At 45.4% G+C, this 20,763-nt stretch overlaps 1 protein-coding gene across 1 annotated transcript in view; it reads right to left on the bottom strand.

Annotated features, from left to right (window-relative positions):
* stt3b (STT3 oligosaccharyltransferase complex catalytic subunit B) overlaps window positions 1-20,763 on the bottom strand; it is a 61,310-nt gene that overhangs the window by 21,662 nt on the left and 18,885 nt on the right. Inside the window, exon 2 of the mRNA XM_035382169.1 lies at window positions 301-409. Within this exon, the coding sequence (XP_035238060.1) occupies window positions 301-409 (109 nt within the window). The remainder of the gene's footprint in view (window positions 1-300; window positions 410-20,763) is intronic.

Raw genomic sequence — 20,763 nt, 5'->3', positions numbered from 1 at the left:
TTGCATTTGCCGAAAGCCTCAAAAGACAGGAAATGAAATTGATTAGTCCTAACGCTAACATCAGCCTGCCCTTCATCAAGGTGTACTGTACCCTTAATTTTTTGGACCAAGAGGTTTAATCAATACTTGGGATTATTATGCAGGTAACCTTCACTGAAATTACCACATGAAGTTTGCTACTGCCGATAAAGCTAAAAGATAAAGTTAAAGGTGAAAAGATGGCATTGAGATAGCATTTGAAACAGCAGAGGTGGTAGTTTTGGGGTATAGATTGGGTGTGTAGAGTGTGGGTGTACTTACAGTCCCCCCCACGATCCTGCCCAGGGGGTACCATGCCCTCTCGTCAAACCAGTTGAGGAACTCGTAAAAGCCATTGGTAGTGAGGTGATGTGTTGATCTGTAGTTGAACCTATGGAAGAGAAGGAAACCGGTAAGAGCCTACAGATTAAGTGCCTCACAGTGAGAGCTCGGCCACTGCAGAGAGAGAGAGAGAGGGAGGGAAAGAGAGAGGAAGGGGGGGGGAGAGAAAGAGAGAGAGGGAGAGGGGGAGAGAGAAAGAGAGGCAGTGAAACAGATAGAAAGAGACAGAGACGGAAACAGAGAGATAGAGACTCACTCTGTAATAAAGTGCTTGGAAACAAAGACCAGAATCTTTTCGATTTTCCGATCCTTTCCCTAAGCACACCGTCACACACAATTTGTAACCAGACTTAAATCTACTTTATTTTCATCAATGTACCTGCTTTCAGTGTCAGTGCTGAAGCTGCCAGGAGGAAGCTCATAGCTGCCCAAATGCCTTTCCTACAACAGTCCTATAATTTGCAATTTCCAAAAAGAGTCAGAAAAATAAAACTATCTTACTTGTTTCCACAGCTACATGACTACACGTAAGAACCCAAACCCCTTAATCAGACTAAGTAAAGAACACCCTAAACTCTGAAACAAAAACATTCAGGAAAGAGATTTTCTCTCCTCTCTCTATTTATCTTTCTGATGGGCAAAGATGAAAATGAATATTATGATAATGGTTTAGTTGCAGTGGCATGTTTTCTCTTTCCTTCGTTTCTTGCCTTGCTACTCTGTAAAGCATCCTTGTGACAGATCTCTGTAAAAAGCTATACAAATAAAATTGAATTGAATTCCTGATTAACATAGTGCCCATGGGCAATGGTGGTGAAGCAGCTTTTAAGGATGGTGTAAAAGCTTAGTAAAGTCCTGATCATCCAATGGAAGTGGTCTTCCACCTTCTTCGATGACATGAGACGAGCTACTGAAAGGTCAAGTGGGCACTGGCAGGCCCGACCATGCATATGAATGCTGAAGTGGCAGCAGTAGTCGGTGTGAATTACTGTGGCAATCGAGGCCAAGCCGTGCCTTCGCAAGCCAACTGGCAGGTGCTGGATCCCGCCCCTGCCTGAGATGACAATTCCAAATGGGTAGGCAGAAGCACAACACTCTCCAATAATGGGTAAAATACAGTGCTGTCTGTAGGTATTCAGACAATGTCACAATTTCTGTTGTTTTGGCTCTGTACTCCAGCACATTGGATCTGAAATGAAACAATGAATATGGAGGACTATGTATAAAAAAGGGTTGTAATTCCTACAAGAGCTGTAATTCAAATATGGGTGTAAATACCCTCAAATTAAAGCTGACAGCCTGCACTTTAACCTCATATTAATTTTTTCTCAATTTCAAATCCAATATACTGGAGTACAGAGCTAAAACAACAAAAACTGTATCACTGTCCAAATAATTACAGACTGCACAGTATGCGGTACGCCAAACACCATTTCAGACCCACACCTCCAATCCATGCAGAAATCAGAAATGATGTAAATGTTCACTCGGCACACTCTTAACATAGCCTAGTATGCGCACACGCACACACACACGCGCACACACGCACACACACACACACACACTGCTGCCAACAGCACACACAGACCAGGTGAGCAGCCTGTGTGGAGATGAATGAACAGAGAGAGGCGCCACAGGGTTAGTCCAAGGGCAAGGGCCCAGACAGGAAGCCTGAGACTCCCACTCTGACCCCCATCCAGGAGGCTGCTATTTTTAAAACACTAAAGTCATTTAAGGATATTAAACAGTGCTCCAAGGCCACATCCAAAACAACCTGAAACCACCTACACTGTCTGTGTTAATGCCTATGGAACGCCATCTATACTGCCTGTTTCAATACCTATTTAACACTATTTAATGCTAACCTCTGTTCAACAGGGACATATAATGCACTACACTCAGACGTCCCTCTGGAAAATTAACCAAAGGCAAAGTGTTTGGTTTGCTAAATGCCCATCACTCAGCTTCAGCACCGACCCACAAGTTGCAGGCTTGGTTACTCTCCTGCATCACTGCAGTTGTACCCTCAGGCTAAAGAGTCTCAACATAAACAGCAGTAAACACCCAGCTATATGAGCGGATCCTGGGCAGATATACGCACGTGAGGTTTCAAAGACACCTTGGACACAGTGAATAATATAGGAGCAGATAAATAATGCAGCAGGACACGCTGTTCAGAGTGGCCACAGGTGCCTTTGAACAGCTGGCACACAGCTCTGAGACATCAGGAACCCCAACCACCCCCACCTCAGCCCCCCCTGATCCCCAACCGCCCCCACCTCAGCCCACCCTGGACCCCCAACCGCCCCCACCTCAGCCCACACCGGACCCCCAACCACCCCCACCTCAGCCCACCCTGGACCCCCATCCACCCCCACCTCAGCCCACCCTGGACCCCCAACCGCACCCACCTCAGCCCACCCTGGACCCCCAACCACCCCCACCTCAGCCCACCCTGGACCCCCAACCGTAACCCACCTCAGCTCCCCCCCCCGAACCCCCAACCGTCCCCACCTCAGCCCCCCCACTCAATATAAAAAAGACTTATCGCTGCTTTTTTCATTTGAGTGTTAGAGAGCACTCTGCGCAATATGCCCTGTAATTGTTTCAGATGGACCCATTGCTTGGTACTAAATACAGCAAATACACACGCGTTTAAAGGTAGGTTTGCTTTCATAGATCAATGTCTGTTTTTTTCCTCTCCCATTATTTTAGTTCGTAAGTGCTCTTCAGTCTTGAGTGGATGCCTCAGATAAATATAATTAGTTCCTTTGTTTTATGCCCTCTCACAATTTAGCTTCTACGTCTTTCACTAAGAACATACAATAGTGCCACTTTCCTGAAGAGGAACAAATGAACAAAGGCTGAAATGCATTATATTTTTATATTTCATATCTTTACACACCACCAACAAGATATGTCTTTCTCAAAGGCTTTGAGCAGCCTGCTGAGGGAAAACAATCAAATTCACATTAAGTATTAAAATAGGAGTTAAAATCAACAACCATAAACTGTGCACAGTGAGAGCAAATTGCAGCATACACAGAGCTACTGACAACATCGCACTCTCACTCACTCACACACACACACACTCACTCACTCACTCACACGCACACGAGCCACAACCTCAGAATAACGTCAAACATGGAACTCCACTATGGATGAGACCTGATATTACAAGGACACAGAGAGAAGAGAGAGAGAAAAAGAGAGAGAGAGATAGAGAGAATAGGAAAGCAGCAGGCTTGTTTATCCAAGCTGCTCCATTTCCCATTCAGAATGAGTCTTGTGTGGCTTCATCACACACCAGGGGCCCCTGACATTAAACTTGTCCCTAATAATATGGACCCCTCAGCGCCAAAGCGAGTGGCCAATCAGCCGAGCCAGCGCAGCAGGAATAAGAACACTTCCAGATACTACCTTGAGAGAGAATATAGAGGTCATGTCACGCAGAGGCCAGGGTGACATTGGCACAGTGCAGCCTGTCTCTTACATGGATCAAGGTGTACTTCCCCAAACATGGAAGACCGTTCGGACGAAATAAAAGGAAGCCACTGAGAACACTTCCACAGCCAGACACACACATACGCATGCAGAAGGATCCACTTCTCACGACCTCACGGTTACACAACGGTACCCAGTAAACAGTACTCAGGGCTGGAACTAGCTTCACGTAGCTTCACTTTTCAAAGGAAAGCTGTTAAAATAACGGCCCTGAGGAGCTGAAACTTCAGCCCTGGTGCAGGGCTGCTTTACACTCCTCCATTTTCCAGCTGCTCACTCAGACTGAAATTCTGAAAGACGAGAGCTTGCTCCTGGTGTAGGTGAGCGGCCTCCACAGAGCGCTTTCAAAAACGACCCTGCTCCCACCACCCCCACCAGAGAAAACACATCTTGTTCAGCAGGCACACGTCACATGGCTTTGTCCAGACATTTCACATTTGGACATCGGCAGGACGCACATGCCAAACTCCACAGCATCTACTGCTAACTGCAGAAATACAGCCCATCTACCGTCATCACCACGTCCACAGCACAGCACAGCACAGTCATCACCACGTCCACAGCACAGTGCAGTAATCACCATGAGCACAGCACAGTGCAGTAATCACCATGAGCACACCACAGCACAGTCATCACCATATGCACAGCAGAGGGCAGTAATCACCATGAGCACAGCACAGTGCAGTAATCACCATGAGCACAGCACAGTGCAGTAATCACCATGAGCAGAGCACAGCACAGTCATCACCATGAGCACAGCACAGTGCAGTAATCACCATGAGCAGAGCACAGCACAGTCATCACCATGAGCACAGCACAGTGCAGTAATCACCATGAGCACAGCACAGTCATCACCATGAGCACAGCACAGTCATCACTATGAGCACAGCACAGTGCAGACATCACCATGAGCACAGCACAGCAGTCATCACCATGAGCACAGCACAGTGCAGTCATCACCATGAGCACAGCACAGTCATCACTATGAGCACAGCACAGTGCAGTAATCACCATGAGCACAGCACAGTGCAGTAATCACCATGAGCAGAGCACAGCACAGTCATCACCATGAGCACAGCACAGTCATCACTATGAGCACAGCACAGTGCAGACATCACCATGAGCACAGCACAGCACAGTCATCACCATGAGCACAGCACAGTGTAGTCATCACCATGTGCACAGCACAGTCATCACTATGAGCACAGCACAGTGCAGACATCACCATGTGCACAGCACAGTCATTATCATGTGCACAGGACAGCACAGTCATCACCATGCGCACAGCACAGTGCAGTCATCACCATGTGCACAGCTCAGTCATCACCATGAGCACTGCAGCTCAGTCATCACCATGTGCACATCACAGTCATCATCATGTCCACAGCACAGCGCAGTCATAATCATGAGCACAGCACAGCAATCACCATGTGCATTGTGTGCAACTGCAGCAGACTCGGCTACCTCAGTGTCCCTCCAGCCTACACTGACATTACCTAGAGGACACAAAAACATCAAACTGGGCTTTTCTACTGCTGCGAGCCGAGAGAGAATGTGCGCTTGCATGAATTTAACAGAAAAACAGACAGCAAAGATGTAATTTCAAGATTAACCTCTAGTCAGACAATGATAATTAAAGGGTAGGGAAAGAGAAAGGAGGCAAGGAAGGAAATTGAATTAGAGAAACAGGAGGGGGAGGGGGATGGGGATGGGGACGGGGAGGAATAAAAGACTGAAATGGGGAGATCGAAGCGGGGACAGAGAGTGGGAGAGAGAAACCAATAGAGAACGGGGAGCAAGGTGCTAGCATATATTCCTACACGAATGAGCTATTGCTCACGCCTTTATTAGCAGACAGGATCTTTTGTTTTGAAGTAGTGTGAATGTATTAGACACCTGCATAAGAAGCAGTACCACTGCACAAAGCAATAACAACTGTGCTGTATTCTCAATGTCAACAGTGCAGTAACTGCAGCTGTGCTGTATTCTCAATGTTAACAGCACAGTCACTGAAGCTGTGCCCTATTCCCAATGTTAACAGCACAGTAACTGCAGCTGTGCCCTATTCCCAATGTTAACAGCACAGTAACTGCAGCTGTGCCCTATTCCCAATGTTAACAGCACAGTAACTGCAGCTGTGCCCTATTCCCAATGTTAACAGCACAGTAACTGCAGCTGTGCTGTATTCCCAATGTTAACAGCACAGTAACTGCAGCTGTGCTGTATTCCTAATATTAACAGTGCAGTAACTGCAGCTGTGCTGTATTCCCAATGTTAACAGTGCAGTAACTGCAGCTGTGCTGTATTTGTAATATTAACAGCACAGTAACTGCAGCTGTGCTGTATTCCCAATGTTAACAGTGCAGTAACTGCAGCTGTGCTGTATTCCCAATGTTAACAGCACAGTAACTGCAGCTGTGCTGTATTCCTAATATTAACAGTGCAGTAACTGCAGCTGTGCTGTATTCCTAATATTAACAGTGCAGTAACTGCAGCTGTGCTGTATTTGTAATATTAACAGTGCAGTAACTGCAGCTGTGCTGTATTTGTAATATTAACAGCACAGTAACTGCAGCTGTGCTGTATTCCCAATGTTAACAGTGCAGTAACTGCAGCTGTGCTGTATTCCCAATGTTAACAGCACAGTAACTGCAGCTGTGCTGTATTCCTAATATTAACAGTGCAGTAACTGCAGCTGTGCTGTATTCCTAATATTAACAGTGCAGTAACTGCAGCTGTGCTGTATTTGTAATATTAACAGTGCAGTAACTGCAGCTGTGTTGTATTTGTAATGTTAACAGCACAGTCCCTGGCGCAGAAGGGCCAGCGATCATCTCACCCACACGACAGGGCTGGGAAAACCCCTCCAATGGGCTGACACCAAACAAAGACAGATCCAGCTAGCTAGCAATAATGCTAACGCAACATTTCAGCATCACTGCTGCAATATGCATGCAGCTCTTGTGCGATGCTGCTGTAATGTACATATAAAACTCCTGCGATGCTGCTGTAACGCACATATAATACTCCTGCGATGCTGCTGTAATGCACATATAATACTCCTGCGATGCTGCTGTAATGCACATATAATACTCCTGCGATGCTGCTGTAATGCACATATAATAGTCCTGCGATGCTGCTGTAATGTACATATAATACTCCTGCGATGCTGCTGTAATGCACATATAATACTCCTGCGATGCTGCAGTAATGTACTTATATACTCCTGCGATGCTGCTGTAATGCACATACTCCTGCGATGCTGCTGTAACGCACATATAATACTCCTGCGATGCTGCTGTAACGCACATAATACTCCTGCGATGCTGCTGTAATGCACATATAATACTCCTGCGATGCTGCAGTAATGTACTTATATACTCCTGCGATGTTGCTGTAATGTACATATAGGCTAATACTCCTGCGATGCTGCTGTAATGTACATATAATACTCCTGCGATGCTGCAGTAATGTACATATAATACTCCTGCGATGCTGCTGTAATGTACATATAGGCTAATACTCCTGCGATGCTGCTGTAATGTATATATAATACTCCTGCGATGCTGCAGTAATGTACATATAATACTCCTGCGATGCTGCAGTAATGTACATATATACTCCTGCGATGCTGCTGTAATGTACATATAATACTCCTGCGATGCTGCAGTAATGTACATATATACTCCTGCGATGCTGCTGTAATGTACATATAATACTCCTGCGATGCCGCTCTGAGTGCTGAGTCTGGGCACCGCTTGCTCTCTCTGTGCAGAAGCCTGGGGCCGCGCTCTGGCCCGGGGGGTTGTGGGACCGCGCTGGCGCTGCGCTTCCCACTGCGCGCCTGCGTCTCTGGCCCCGCCTCTGATCAGCTCTCTCTTACCGCAGGTACAAAGGAACAGGGGAAGAGACGGAGCAGAGGCCTGGACGCGGTCCCGGTGTTAATGATGCCCCTCTGCGCTGAACACGGCGGCACCCGCAGCGCAGAGCGAAGGCTCGAGCCGGTTCACATCGGGCCGAGCAAAGCGACAGCTCAAATGCACCCAATATGCCAGGGGAGGGGCGAGGAATAAATGTGTCCCTTTTTGTTTAATCTTGTGTTGGTGTAACAGTAGCTATGTTTTTAAAACCTAAATATCTAAAAGCGAAATGAAAGGACAAAGTTAAAAATTAGCAGGTAATTCATCACAGAAAGCATAGTCAGATTAACAAGGTAAAAGGCTTTATCAGTGAAGCACAGTATGAGTAAAGTACTCAAAGCTGCCAGGCATAACACCATAGAATAAAACAAAACATTTCTCCTCATTAATGTTACAGTCATCATCAGTGGGAGGTATCTGCAACTTATCCTTTTTCCAGTGGGAAACTTAAAACACATTTCTAATGCCAATATTTCTATATATAGCTAATATTTCAATACAGCCAACAATGTTACAGATTCTTTTTTAAATGCCAAAAACACAAAAAGACTGGATCACAATGATTCGCTAAAGCAGTTAATTATCTAGGTTGTATGAGAAACAAACAAGTTAATTAGGTAGAATTGGTGCTCTCTCGTGGAGTGCACTAGGAATGATGCACCAGCCAACTTTAAAGCAGGCATTTACAGGACCATGTGAAATACACCGTTAAATGCAAGCAATAAAAATGTGTTTTAACTAGTTTTATTTTTTCTATTTAGCATTTATTTGCACAAACACAGAATAACATTAATGACTCCTAGCACCTTTTCCATACAGGCCTAATTACCTTGCACTGCTGCTGTACACCACATGACACCACGACCAAAGAGATATGCCCCGTGACCTAAACGAGAACTTGCTGGCCAAGCCAGAGGGTCAAGGACAATTACTGTAAGCAGTTTGGCAGGGCGCAGTATGAATTACGTGGGTCGCCTCCATGCATTGATAATGAACGACTTCCAGAGAGAGAGCCACGGGAATGCTGTGGTATAAACACGGGGTAACTAAACGATTTCACGACAAAATAGATAACTCAGCCTGTGTCCCGCTGCCACGCCCCTCCATGCGGCCGGTCACAGGGTGCAGCACTGCAGTGTGGGACGCCGGCCTCGCTGAGGCACACAGTGAAGCGCTGGAATGAGACTGCACTTGATTAAGAAGCTGTGGAGTCGGGGCAGCACTGCTCGGGGGGGGGGAGGCGGGGCGGGGGGTATTGGGCGGGTCACAAGTGAGCGGCTCAGGACGGGAAGGCAATAGGTCATTTCTGGCATGTTTCTGATGGATTCTAATTCAGAGCCCAGCCGCTCTTTCATCCACACTCCCAGGATTACAGCTCGCCTCCGTTCAGATGAACGAGCCCTGTCCGCACATTCATCGCAAATATGACAAAGAAAAACAATTCAATTTCCTCCCATTCACAGACCCAATATAAAACTGGAATGGACGGGTATGTGTGTGTGTGTGTGTGTGTGTGCGTGTGTGTGTACATACTGCGGCAGAGGGCCAAAGCTATTAAAGTTCCACAAGATCAGGTGAGGATTTATACAGTTGTCTATTGCCATTGATCTACAGCCCTCCGCACTGTCTTTCTCCAAATTGTCAGAACGCCTTGCGGGAGTGTACACATGCCCAGAGGAGGCCGTCATAAAGCAGGGAACAGGGTTAAGGGGTGACTGATGTTGCCGTTTACATGGCAGGTCCATGCCATTTCATCAGTCATGCTCAATTTGCAGGAATGCTGTTAATAAATTAGTCTCGAAGTTCCTTTTTCATTTGTGCCACTACATTAAACTGCATATCGATCTCTCTCTATCACAAGTTATTCACAAGACAAACAAACGGCAGGTGTAGCCTATGTGTGTGTGTGTGCATATGTTTAAACTGGACTGAGAAGAAAGCAAGTCCAATCCTCCACAACAATGGCGAATTAGGCATCGGCATCCAGAGAGCTTTTATTTGAATGGTAAACAAAGAGGGGGACATGCAGCCAACACCACCAGAGCAGGTCAGTATTAAAAAAGAACCTTTACCAGAGCAGGTCTGTATTAAACTATCACCTTTACCAGAGCAGGTCTATACTAAACTATCACCTTTACCAGAGCAGGTCTGTATTAAACCAGCACCTTTATTAGAGCAGGTCTGTATTAAACCAGAACCTTTATCAGAGCAGGTCTGTACTAAACTATCACCTTTACCAGAGCAGGTCTGTATTAAACCAGCACCTTTACCAGAGCAGGTCTGTACTAAACTATCACCTTTACCAGAGCAGGTCTGTACTAAACTATCACCTTTACCAGAGCAGGTCTGTACTAAACTATCACCTTTACCAGAGCAGGTCTGTATTAAACTATCACCTTTATCAGAGCAGGTCTGTACTAAACTATCACCTTTATCAGAGCAGGTCTATATTAAACTATCACCTTTATCACAGCAGGTCTATACTAAACTATCACCTTTATCACAGCAGGTCTATACTAAACTATCACCTTTACCAGAGCAGGTCTATACTAAACTATCACCTTTATCAGAGCAGGTCTATATTAAACTATCACCTTTATCACAGCAGGTCTATACTAAACTATCACCTTTATCACAGCAGGTCTATACTAAACTATCACCTTTATCAGAGCAGGTCTGTATTAAACCAGCACCTTTATCAGAGCAGGTCTATACTAAACTATCACCTTTATCAGAGCAGGTCTATACTAAACTATCACCTTTATCAGAGCAGGTCTATACTAAACTATCACCTTTATCAGAGCAGGTCTATACTAAACTATCACCTTTATCAGAGCAGGTCTGTATTAAACCAGCACCTTTATCAGAGCAGGTCTATACTAAACTATCACCTTTACCAGAGCAGGTCTATACTAAACTATCACCTTTATCAGAGCAGGTCTGTATTAAACTATCACCTTTATCAGAGCAGGTCTATACTAAACTATCACCTTTATCAGAGCAGGTCCATACTAAACTATCACCTTTACCAGAGCAGGTCTATACTAAACTATCACCTTTATCAGAGCAGGTCTGTATTAAACCAGCACCTTTATCAGAGCAGGTCTATACTAAACTATCACCTTTATCAGAGCAGGTCTATACTAAACTATCACCTTTATCAGAGCAGGTCTATACTAAACTATCACCTTTACCAGAGCAGGTCTATACTAAACTATCACCTTTACCAGAGCAGGTCTATACTAAACTATCACCTTTATCAGAGCAGGTCTGTATTAAACCAGCACCTTTATCAGAGCAGGTCTATACTAAGCTATCACCTTTATCAGAGCAGGTCTATACTAAACCATCACTTTTATCACAGCAGGTGTGCTGAATAGGCACCTCCCTCAGGAGCAGGTCTGTGTCAGTGGAAGAAAAGAGCCTAAATAAGTGAATTCACAGCGAATGGAAGAGGACAGTCCAAAGTGCATGCGCATCAGGAGCACTGCGTCTGTTCTCAGATCAGTGAGTGTGTTTACCCCACATGCAGTGGCTGTAGGACAGAGCAGGAGGCAGCGTGATTCTCTCCCCCCCCTCCTCCCCCTGACTGCGGGACATGCCACGGGGTTGGTCTCTTCACCTCCTCCACTTCATCCCCACAACCCCAGTGTCCGTTCAATAAAACTCAATTTCACACTCTATGGAGATTGCTATAGGGCTTGCTTCGCTTTCTCGGGAGAAAGGCCAAAAACACATTTTCTGCTAGATGATGTCACTGGGTTTTGGGTACACCATATAGCAGCACCGTATAGTTTCCCACCCATTTTGTTGTTCTAGCCCTGGTAAAGTTCACACAGACACAGAGCACGGCGGACTTCGAATAACAAATGCCCGACCAATAGAGGAATATGTTCGTTACCCAAGGCCAGCTAGCTCTACGGGGTTGCGATGGAAAAAACGTGTTAGGAATCTGGAGAACCTTGCAGGTAAACCTGAGGTGACCCATGATCGCAATCATCCTGTGGACAGGATGTAAGGACAAAGATTTAAAATACAGCTGAATTCCAAAACTTTCTATTCAAATGTTTACAATGACAGTAATTTAAACTGAACACAGTAATCACTGAGAAAAGAAAATATTTGATGCACTTTCCTTCCCTACACAATTCCTTTGGCTTCAGAAACGAATGCAACAGAATTTGTATTCAGTCGGCTTAATGTTAACAGGCAACAAGCAAAACAAATTCAACACTGAGAGCCTGTGATGGTAAAAGAGACTGAATATCGTAACTGCAAAATTTTAAGATGTAGGATATGTACGAAACAGGAATACTCAAATCTGCACTACTGACCTCCCTCTAACCAGAGGCCGATTTAGAACAGGGAAACAAGCTGACTGACACTGGCCAATCAGTGTCATCAGCAGAAATCAATCACTGTATAGGCCTAGAGTCAGATTTCAAAACACATTTTTGTCTCTATTGCCTATAAAAAAACTGATATCCTGAAAACTGTGAATCCTTTTGCCATACATTCCAAATTATGTTTCAGACAGAAAAGTCAGCCAAAGGCATCCTAGTACAGCCACAACGTTGGGCAGAAGCATACACCCCCTCGCGCACATCTGATTGGATCTGGTCCACATGATGTAATCAGGTTCAGAATATCAACCTATGACCAAAAACTATCATCCGTCCCAATCAGAAAGACATGAACAGAAGCTTGCACTTTACATATTAAGGAAATCTGCCACCAGATCTGATTTATCTGGATAATTTCTCTTCAAGTAAACAAAATGAATGCTTTTACATGTCATGTCTTCTCATGCGAAGCCTGATAATTCATGGGTCATTACACCATGTGACTGCTAGTATGTCTTCCTAGGGCTCTAGGGAGGATTTAGGCATGACTTCCCCTCCCCCCCTTGGCTAGCCCACGACAGCATTCCATTTGTCTCTGTCCGTGCAAAAATAATGATAATGACATCAGGATAAATGATCATAGATATGGACAGCGGGAATAAGCTTACAGCTCAGTAATCCCCACAGCCAATCACAGAGAATGGGGGGGGGAACGTCTCTCTCCCGCCTCCAGCGGTGCGGCCCAGCCACCGTGCCCCAGCGGTGCGGCCCAGCCACCGTGCCCCAGCCACCGTGCCCCAGCGGTGCGGCCCAGCCACCGTGCCCCAGCGGCGCGGCCCAGCCACCGTGCCCCAGCGGCGCGGCCCAGCCACCGTGCCCCAGCCACCGTGCCCCAGCGGTGCGGCCCAGCCACCGTGCCCCAGCCACCGTGCCCCAGCGGCGCGGCCCAGCCACCGTGCCCCAGCGGGGCGGCCCAGCCACCGTGCCCCAGCGGGGCGGCCCAGCCACCGTGCCCCAGCGGTGCGGCCCAGCCACCGTGCCCCAGCGGGGCGGCCCAGCCACCGTGCCCCAGCGGCGCGGCCCAGCCACCGTGCCCCAGCGGCGCGGCCCAGCCACCGTGCCCCAGCGGCGCGGCCCAGCCACCGTGCCCCAGCGGGGCGGCCCAGCCACCGTGCCCCAGCGGCGTCAGGCCCAGCCACCGTGCCCCAGCGGCGTCAGGCCTGCTGAAAAGTTCCACCGGCCGTGTGTTAAACGCGATGGCGCTTTTGTCACATTCCCGGGAATGTTTTTCCAACAGACCGCCGCGCGGCGGCTGGGTGAGTCGGCGCGATGCTTTTCCCTTACCGCCAGCGCGCCGAGAGTCACAGCGCCGCGAGCCGCTCCGCCACCGGCCGGCTGGGTCATTACAAAGCGCCGCCGCTGGCTGGGTCATTACAAAGCGCCGCCGCCGGCTGGGTCATTACAAAGCGCCGGCTGGCTGGGTTTATGCGCCGGTCTCCCACGGCGACACCTTTCTTATTTGCGCAATTTGGAAGTGAGATAAGAATGATTCTGTTTGTTAGCCGAATCCATCTACTTAAACCCCCCCCCCCCATAAAATGGTGCGGCGCATAACAGATGTGTGCATTGTGAAACTGGACCCCCTCCTCCCTTCCACACTGAGCCATGAACTGAAGCTGCTCTGAATAGACGGCACACATTTACACTGAAAGAGCATTAAACCAAACCAGGAGCAAGAGATTCACAGATATATCGGCCAATGATCGGTATCTGCTAACATTCTGCAAAGGTTAGAGGATCATTAACAATAACGCACGTGGTACATAAAACCTTGGTAAATGTGCTGCCAGGTGTGTCCCTATTTTTTACCTCCAATAGCAATGCTTCAGAAATATATGACCCCAACAACTCTCTGGAACTGTAATTGAATCTAATGTAAATGAATTATATCATATATTTTTATTGAATGTTCTAAAAAAAATCTGTCAGGTTTGTAACATCGTTAAAAATTATCTGTAAGCAATTGTGGAGTCTTAATTATAATGAGGCATAGGTTAAACAGCTTATTTTTATCCAATAAAGGCAGCATGTTAAGTTAAATCATCCTCTCCTTGTGATCATTTTGTTTTAAGTCTTGAATATACAGAGCAAACAAAAATCTGAACACAAATTTTAATTGCAGACAGCCTGCTGCACCATCCGACAAATCCAATATGCCACCCAGCATGCTGCATCTGTTAAGGAGTCTTTGGGTGCGTAGCACCAAGGCTGAAAAAAATTATTGGGGAAAAACTGATGCACCTTCAGTTGGAGGAATGCATCATATGTTGGACGAATATGAAGAAATTTACTTTACTGCATTTATTGCATTAAAGTTGTGCAGTTAAAATTGCGTTTACACATAACGAGAGAAACCAGGCAAATGAAAGTATAGCAGGGAAGGAAGGTAAAGACTAACTTTCAACAAAATCTAGAGGACAAGTTCAATAAGGAAAAGGCAAATGAAGACACGTGACTGCAGTCGTTTAAGGGATTAACCATAAACTCACCACGACAGAGAAACGGCATCGACAGTACCAATAATGCTCCTGATCGCCCGTTACAGAGACAAGTATCAAATCTAAAGACAAGTTGTTTTATCTCGCCTTGTGAAGACAGGCATTGGGACATTAAATAATGCTCTAAGATGCTGAATGGATCTCCGTGCATTTCTTGGCTTTCATGCAGTGTTCAGCTGAACAGATGGAAGAGCATAAAGTACGTGGATTGGACCCTCCCAGCTACGCTGTTCTGACCCAACGTGACGTCTGGATTGAGGAAACAAACGCGTCGTTCTGTCTCCTGAGACGCCTTCCTGAGAACGAGGGGAAATGAGTCACCCGATTTCCGCAGTCTGAGAACCAAGAACACAGCCTGTATTAGCATGTTGTAGGAAAAGTGAGGTGCGCTACGTGCACAGGAAAAGACAATGGGTGTGGGTGGGCCATTGACAGTATATAAATGGACGATGGGACGCTGCTATTTTCAATGGGCGAGATTGGAGGCCAATCGTATCACTTCCTGATCGGCCTCTCGTGCAATGGATACAGGGAAAATGCAAGATTGGACAGAAGTCTCCAGTTCATGATGCAGAAGATGTAATCTTTGTAAAAGTTGCACTGCAGAATTAGTTAGATTACAGCATCAAGGTGAGAATGCAAAATCATCACGATTCAAGAATCATCCTAGGCATTTTGATGTATGAAATTATTCCTCATATTCTCAAAATAACTAGAAATAATATGCAGTGTGGATGATAGTTCCCCAGTTTCCATACAGCAAAACTCCATCAGAGTTTCTTCTTCAAACATTACAGCGCAGTCCTTCGAGGTAACAGGTTTATGACGTCGTTATTTGTGCCGAGAAGCCCAAAAATCGTTATTTCCGCTGGCACGCGCTAGGAGACCAATCCTGGGCCTCTGGTCTGAACAGACCCTGATCAGGGGCTGGGGCTGAGGTGGAGTCCCTTCACCCTACATCGCCATAACCACTTCTTTCAGTGTGGTGCAGTACAGTGGGGGGGTGTTGGAGTGTGTGTGCATGGGGAGGGGGAATAGAATGGTGCCACAGGGAGGGGTGCACAGCTGGCCTTAAGGAAAGTAGGAATGGAGCACAAAGCTCTTGCTCTTGTTCCTTCATTTCGTCCCAGCCCTTCAGTTAGCAAATTTCGTCATATAGACATAATGACCCCCAACATGCACAAACGCACACACGCAAATTCTAAAATTCTGCTTTCGCTCCAGGAGGCATGACAGCCGGTGGCACAAAGCAGGAAAGAGCATTCCTGTCTTTTCCATAACAGCTGTGGAGGCATTAGGATTTAGGAGTGCATTGTTTTGGTAAGTATGCTTCCTGAAGATCTATCGAACCTCCCACATCACCTATTCCATCCCAAGATCCATATCCATTCAGAAAGTAGGACAGTGGAATAACTATTAAAATGTGAAGGCTGCTTTTAGTTTGAAGAAATCTGGTCTGGGGGCTGATGGGTAGGCCATCCTGCTAGGGCACTGTTCTAGTGTCTGGATAGGCCCCAGGATTTAGTGTCTAATCCAAAAACCATTTCAAAGTCAGCTGGGGTTGGCAACCCCACAGGGCGCCATATAATTGGCTGTTTCATCACCAGGGATGGGGAGATTTCAGTCAGCAGGATGTCTTTATCTAATCGCACACCGTCGACCCTCTCTACATCGCCTGTATAATCTACTCAGGAGGTGTCTTCCTATGACTCAATGTCTGTGCAAGTATAACCAGTAGACTGAAAAGAAGATGGCACCTGAAATTATGTGTTTTAGAGGAGAGAATGCTTGTCCTCACTTCCAAATTTGGGTACAGTGACCAAAAGAGGTCAAATAAGAATTAAAAAAAGATTGCTGCAAGCAGCAATTACGGAGTCTAAGCATCAGGTCCCAACAAGAAAAACATAAGCATACATAAAGACAAGATGGTAATGGTTGCAGCTCATTTCTGATCATATAGCCTACAACTCATGTAGGTTCAAATATGGGCCAGGTGACTATTGGGACTGGAAAAGCCTGAAAGATCCCCAATAGTAAGAAACAAAAATGCTGCATGAGCACATTGCCGTATTTGCACATTGAATTGGATAAAGCAGCAATAAGAAATATTAATGAACAACAGTGTAAAAACTGGGATAGAAAATGAACTATGAGTGCTGCTGTATCCACAAAAAAACAAAAAGCCTGACTCAGAATATAGATCATGGCAAATTAGCTGAAGCACTGTTTTTGGCCCAGGACAGTCAGACTTCGAATACGATTTAAAGTCACGCTGGTCAACATCCGTCACACCTGCGTCCAGCCAGAGTGCCATACGCAGACACTTCAAATGCTTTAATTTACCCAAAGTATGATATACACAGCATGATGCCTATTCCTGCCAAATGGCTGCCTATTTTACATTTTAAATATTATATAAAATAAATATATAAATAAATAAATAAATATAATAAATCAGTCTACATCACATGTTCAATTTAATTTTCATCAAACCATTTTGCTATAATTCAACCAATCATTTGTCTTCTAATCTCTCCAATTAAAAAGGCCCAAATGTGGACATCATTTCTGTATTCTGATGAATGTTAAACAGAATTAGGCTACCTCCCTCGCCCAGTGACTGCATTCAGGATGGGAAAGGAAAGCCCAGACTGACTAAATCCATAATATGTCTACAACTGCTCCAGTAACTGACGTTTAAAGCGAAAGAAAGCTTGCAAGGTACTGGAGATATTGAAAAAAGGGAGGAAGACAGCATTAATCACTTGTGAAGAATAGATGTGGTATAGAGGCCTATACAGACATGACATTAGGTAATATTTTCTGAGGTAGTATGTCAACCAAGGATCTACGGACAAAGAAAACAAAGCTTTTAAAAAGGTTCCAAAAATAACATAGTCATCTTAGCACAAGCCTAAACATCAAATCCGAACTCAGGATCAGGATCAGGATATACCACAAAAAACAAAACCAAACAATTCAGCTGCAATCAGAATACTGTTGATTCAATTTCTTCCTGTAAAGAAAAACACTGTTAACTGACCCCTTTGAAGCAAACAGATTGACGGACACAGCCTAAACCAAATGCAACATCCTGGATTTTTTAAAAAGATGACTGGAATTAACTTCATATTTCCAGGGATGCAAATCACATCTTGCACATCTTAGAACTGCTGCTTGCAAACCATGCTGTAGGGAAATACAATGTTGCATTGCATTCAAGAACTCAATTTCTTCAAAGTAGTGCAGTCAACAATAGTAACAAATATATTTATGACTATTTCAGTAAAATGTTACTGTGAGCGTCCGTGAGCGGCACAAACAGGTCTCATTGACCGTGCAGTAAATCCGCTGGATATACAATGATAACATCTGATAAAGCCACACTACCAGTTTATTTAAAAAAATGATTTTTGTGTAATTCAATGGATTTTACAGTAACAAGCATTACAAAAGTGGTGATGCTTTATGATGCGGTTTCTCACAGAGAACACACAGAGCTAAGCACAGCCTTTCTCTATGAAGCTATACATTTAATTATTTGTTAGATTTAAACCTGTCTAAATGCTATGGAAATCCCTTCAAAATACTCTGAGCACTTGACTGAGCCTGTCTGAAGCTTCAGATGTGTGTTGTTTGTCATTTTTGCATTCAGACTGGTTCCATGAAAACATTGTTACTTGAAAGAATTTCTTCATCAACGAAACCCCCTCCCAAACTGGGAATCATTAACCGTGGACAAACTTGCACAGTGATTCTCAGCAATTAGCAGTCAGCAGAGATCTACTTCCTGCACTCAAATTGATCTAATTGGTTCTTATAGATTCCTAAGAACAACAGGATGACAGGCTCAGGTCAATTCACAAATGCAGTGCCTTGCAGCCAATCACATACAAAGGGGGAAATATGGCTTCACTCAAATCAAGAGAACGAGATTGATGGCTACCATCTGCCATGGAGACGGTTGCCCGGTGCTAAGCCAATGCTCAGGGAACCCAACATATCAGATCAATGAGCACAAGAGACCTTAAGACTGTAGGAGAGAACAGAACAATTTACTGAGACACGTTTTAATTGTTACAGAATAATTTCTTCACAGCAAGTAATAACACTGCAGCGAAGGCTTACAATTCTCTTAAATCATTGTGGGGGATTAACGTAATACTATGACGACCAAGCTATGCAATGATATAACACTCCACTCAAGGGGAAAGCTTGCGCATATTAATCACAGGAACAGAATTACTGCAACAGTTCTGATCACTCAAGGCTATTTTCCAGCATATTCACATATTACTGGACGGGACCCACTCAGAAGATTTAGTGGAATAGAAGAGTGGAGCTGCTCAGCCTGTGAGGCAGGTCTGCAGCACCTGACCCCGTCTGTACTGCTTGCTCAACTGGGAGGTTGTGTGTACTTATGGAATTGGGTGTTCTTGTGCAAATCAATATAGCGGTTCCTGATGGACAGCAGACCGCAGGATTCAGTTATAAATACGCTGCCAGGAAGCTCTGCCACATGCCTTCTGCTCCCAGAGCCATCACTGTGCCAGCTCCCAAACCGTCCTCAACGTTTTCAGCAAAAGCCGTACCTGAAAACCACAGGCCGGGAAATGATGAAAACAAAGACCCAGCAGGACAGCTGAACGACACAGCGCTGTAAACACAGCGTGATCCGGTGTCAGTCCGCCTCTCCGGTTTCACCTGCTGAACGGCGCCCACATAAAGCCGAATTAATCATTTAGGATAAGGGAGCAGGACGGGACACGGCTCCCCCGGGCTCCGCAAACAGCAGCATAATCCAAGCGCTTCATTTCGGTCGGTCTTGCCGTGATGCAACAACGAGGCAACTGAACACGGCGCTGCCGGAGAGGCGACAGCCAAGCGGAGGGCTGCGTGACGCTGCGCGTGGAGAAGCGCGATTTTCCACAGCTGAGCTCAAAGGCTGGCCAAAGCCTGGCACTGCAGCTCGAGCGCCGCGGGGACTGTCTGTCAGCGTCTTTATCATTAAATAAATAAAGAGGAAATTGCGTGCTATGGCTCTTATGGTCCCGGCAGCTTGTTGTGTGGGGAGGAACTGGGCCACAGGGCTGCTGCGATATAAAGGAAAGTCTTGCCAGGATTTAAATAAGTCCCATCTGGACCCTTTATGAAAAAAACAAGCAAAATGTAAATGCAGTATTTTCATGTTGAGCAGCCATTTTCATAAGGCAGCATGGAGCTATGCCCACTCACATAAAAGCAAAGTGCACACAAGAAAGGAGCAATGAGCTAAAGGTGGCTCCGTCTTCACAGGTTCCACACGCTCACAAATTCAAATGACAAGGCAGGCAAGAAGTAGAAAAATTAGCCAGTTTTCATTAATTTCATTAATTTTCGGAAAATGTAACTTTAAAAATACACCTGAATTCCCTGGTTTTAAATAAGGAATAAAAATGACATTTTTCAGCATGGTTATTTTTAGAATATTTTTTCAGATAGCAAAGCTAACGGGCCATTAGGCTACATTAGGGCCGCTCATACATCCTCTGTGACACTCTCTGTTGCATTATTCAAAATGCCTTAATTGCATACGGACCAAATTTAATGATCAAGTACCATTATTTTAACAATCAACCATTAACAACTGGCCCCACTAACAAACAAGCAAATATGAGCCAAATGCACATCCCGCGTACTACCTGCATCATAAAAGCAGGTAGGCTCATATTTCTATTGAAAGCCTGCATTTCAGTTTGGCAACCCATTAAAACAATTATTTATTGGAAGACATTTCTTTGACAATGTGCAGCCAGTGTCCAGTGGTCACATACGAACCCCTGCAGTATCGTAGACTGCAACACAGGATTTAGCACCTCAGTGGCACTATTTTAATTGACTGGGAAGAGATTAAATTTATTCGATTGCTCCCTTGGGACAGTTCATGTGGGTATTGCCATGTTCTACCTCCTACTAAAATGACTTGAACCTTTTTAGTGAAAATCAATCCCGTTAATCTTCACTTGGGTCTCTTCAGCCCAACGGCAACAAGGGAAAGCACAATGAACGCTGTGTCTGCCATCTGATGTTGTCCGAGGA

This window comes from Anguilla anguilla, chromosome 1 (assembly GCF_013347855.1).
Source record: "Anguilla anguilla isolate fAngAng1 chromosome 1, fAngAng1.pri, whole genome shotgun sequence".
Taxonomy (NCBI): Eukaryota; Metazoa; Chordata; class Actinopteri; order Anguilliformes; family Anguillidae; genus Anguilla; species Anguilla anguilla.
This window is presented reverse-complemented; position numbering and strand designations above follow the sequence as displayed.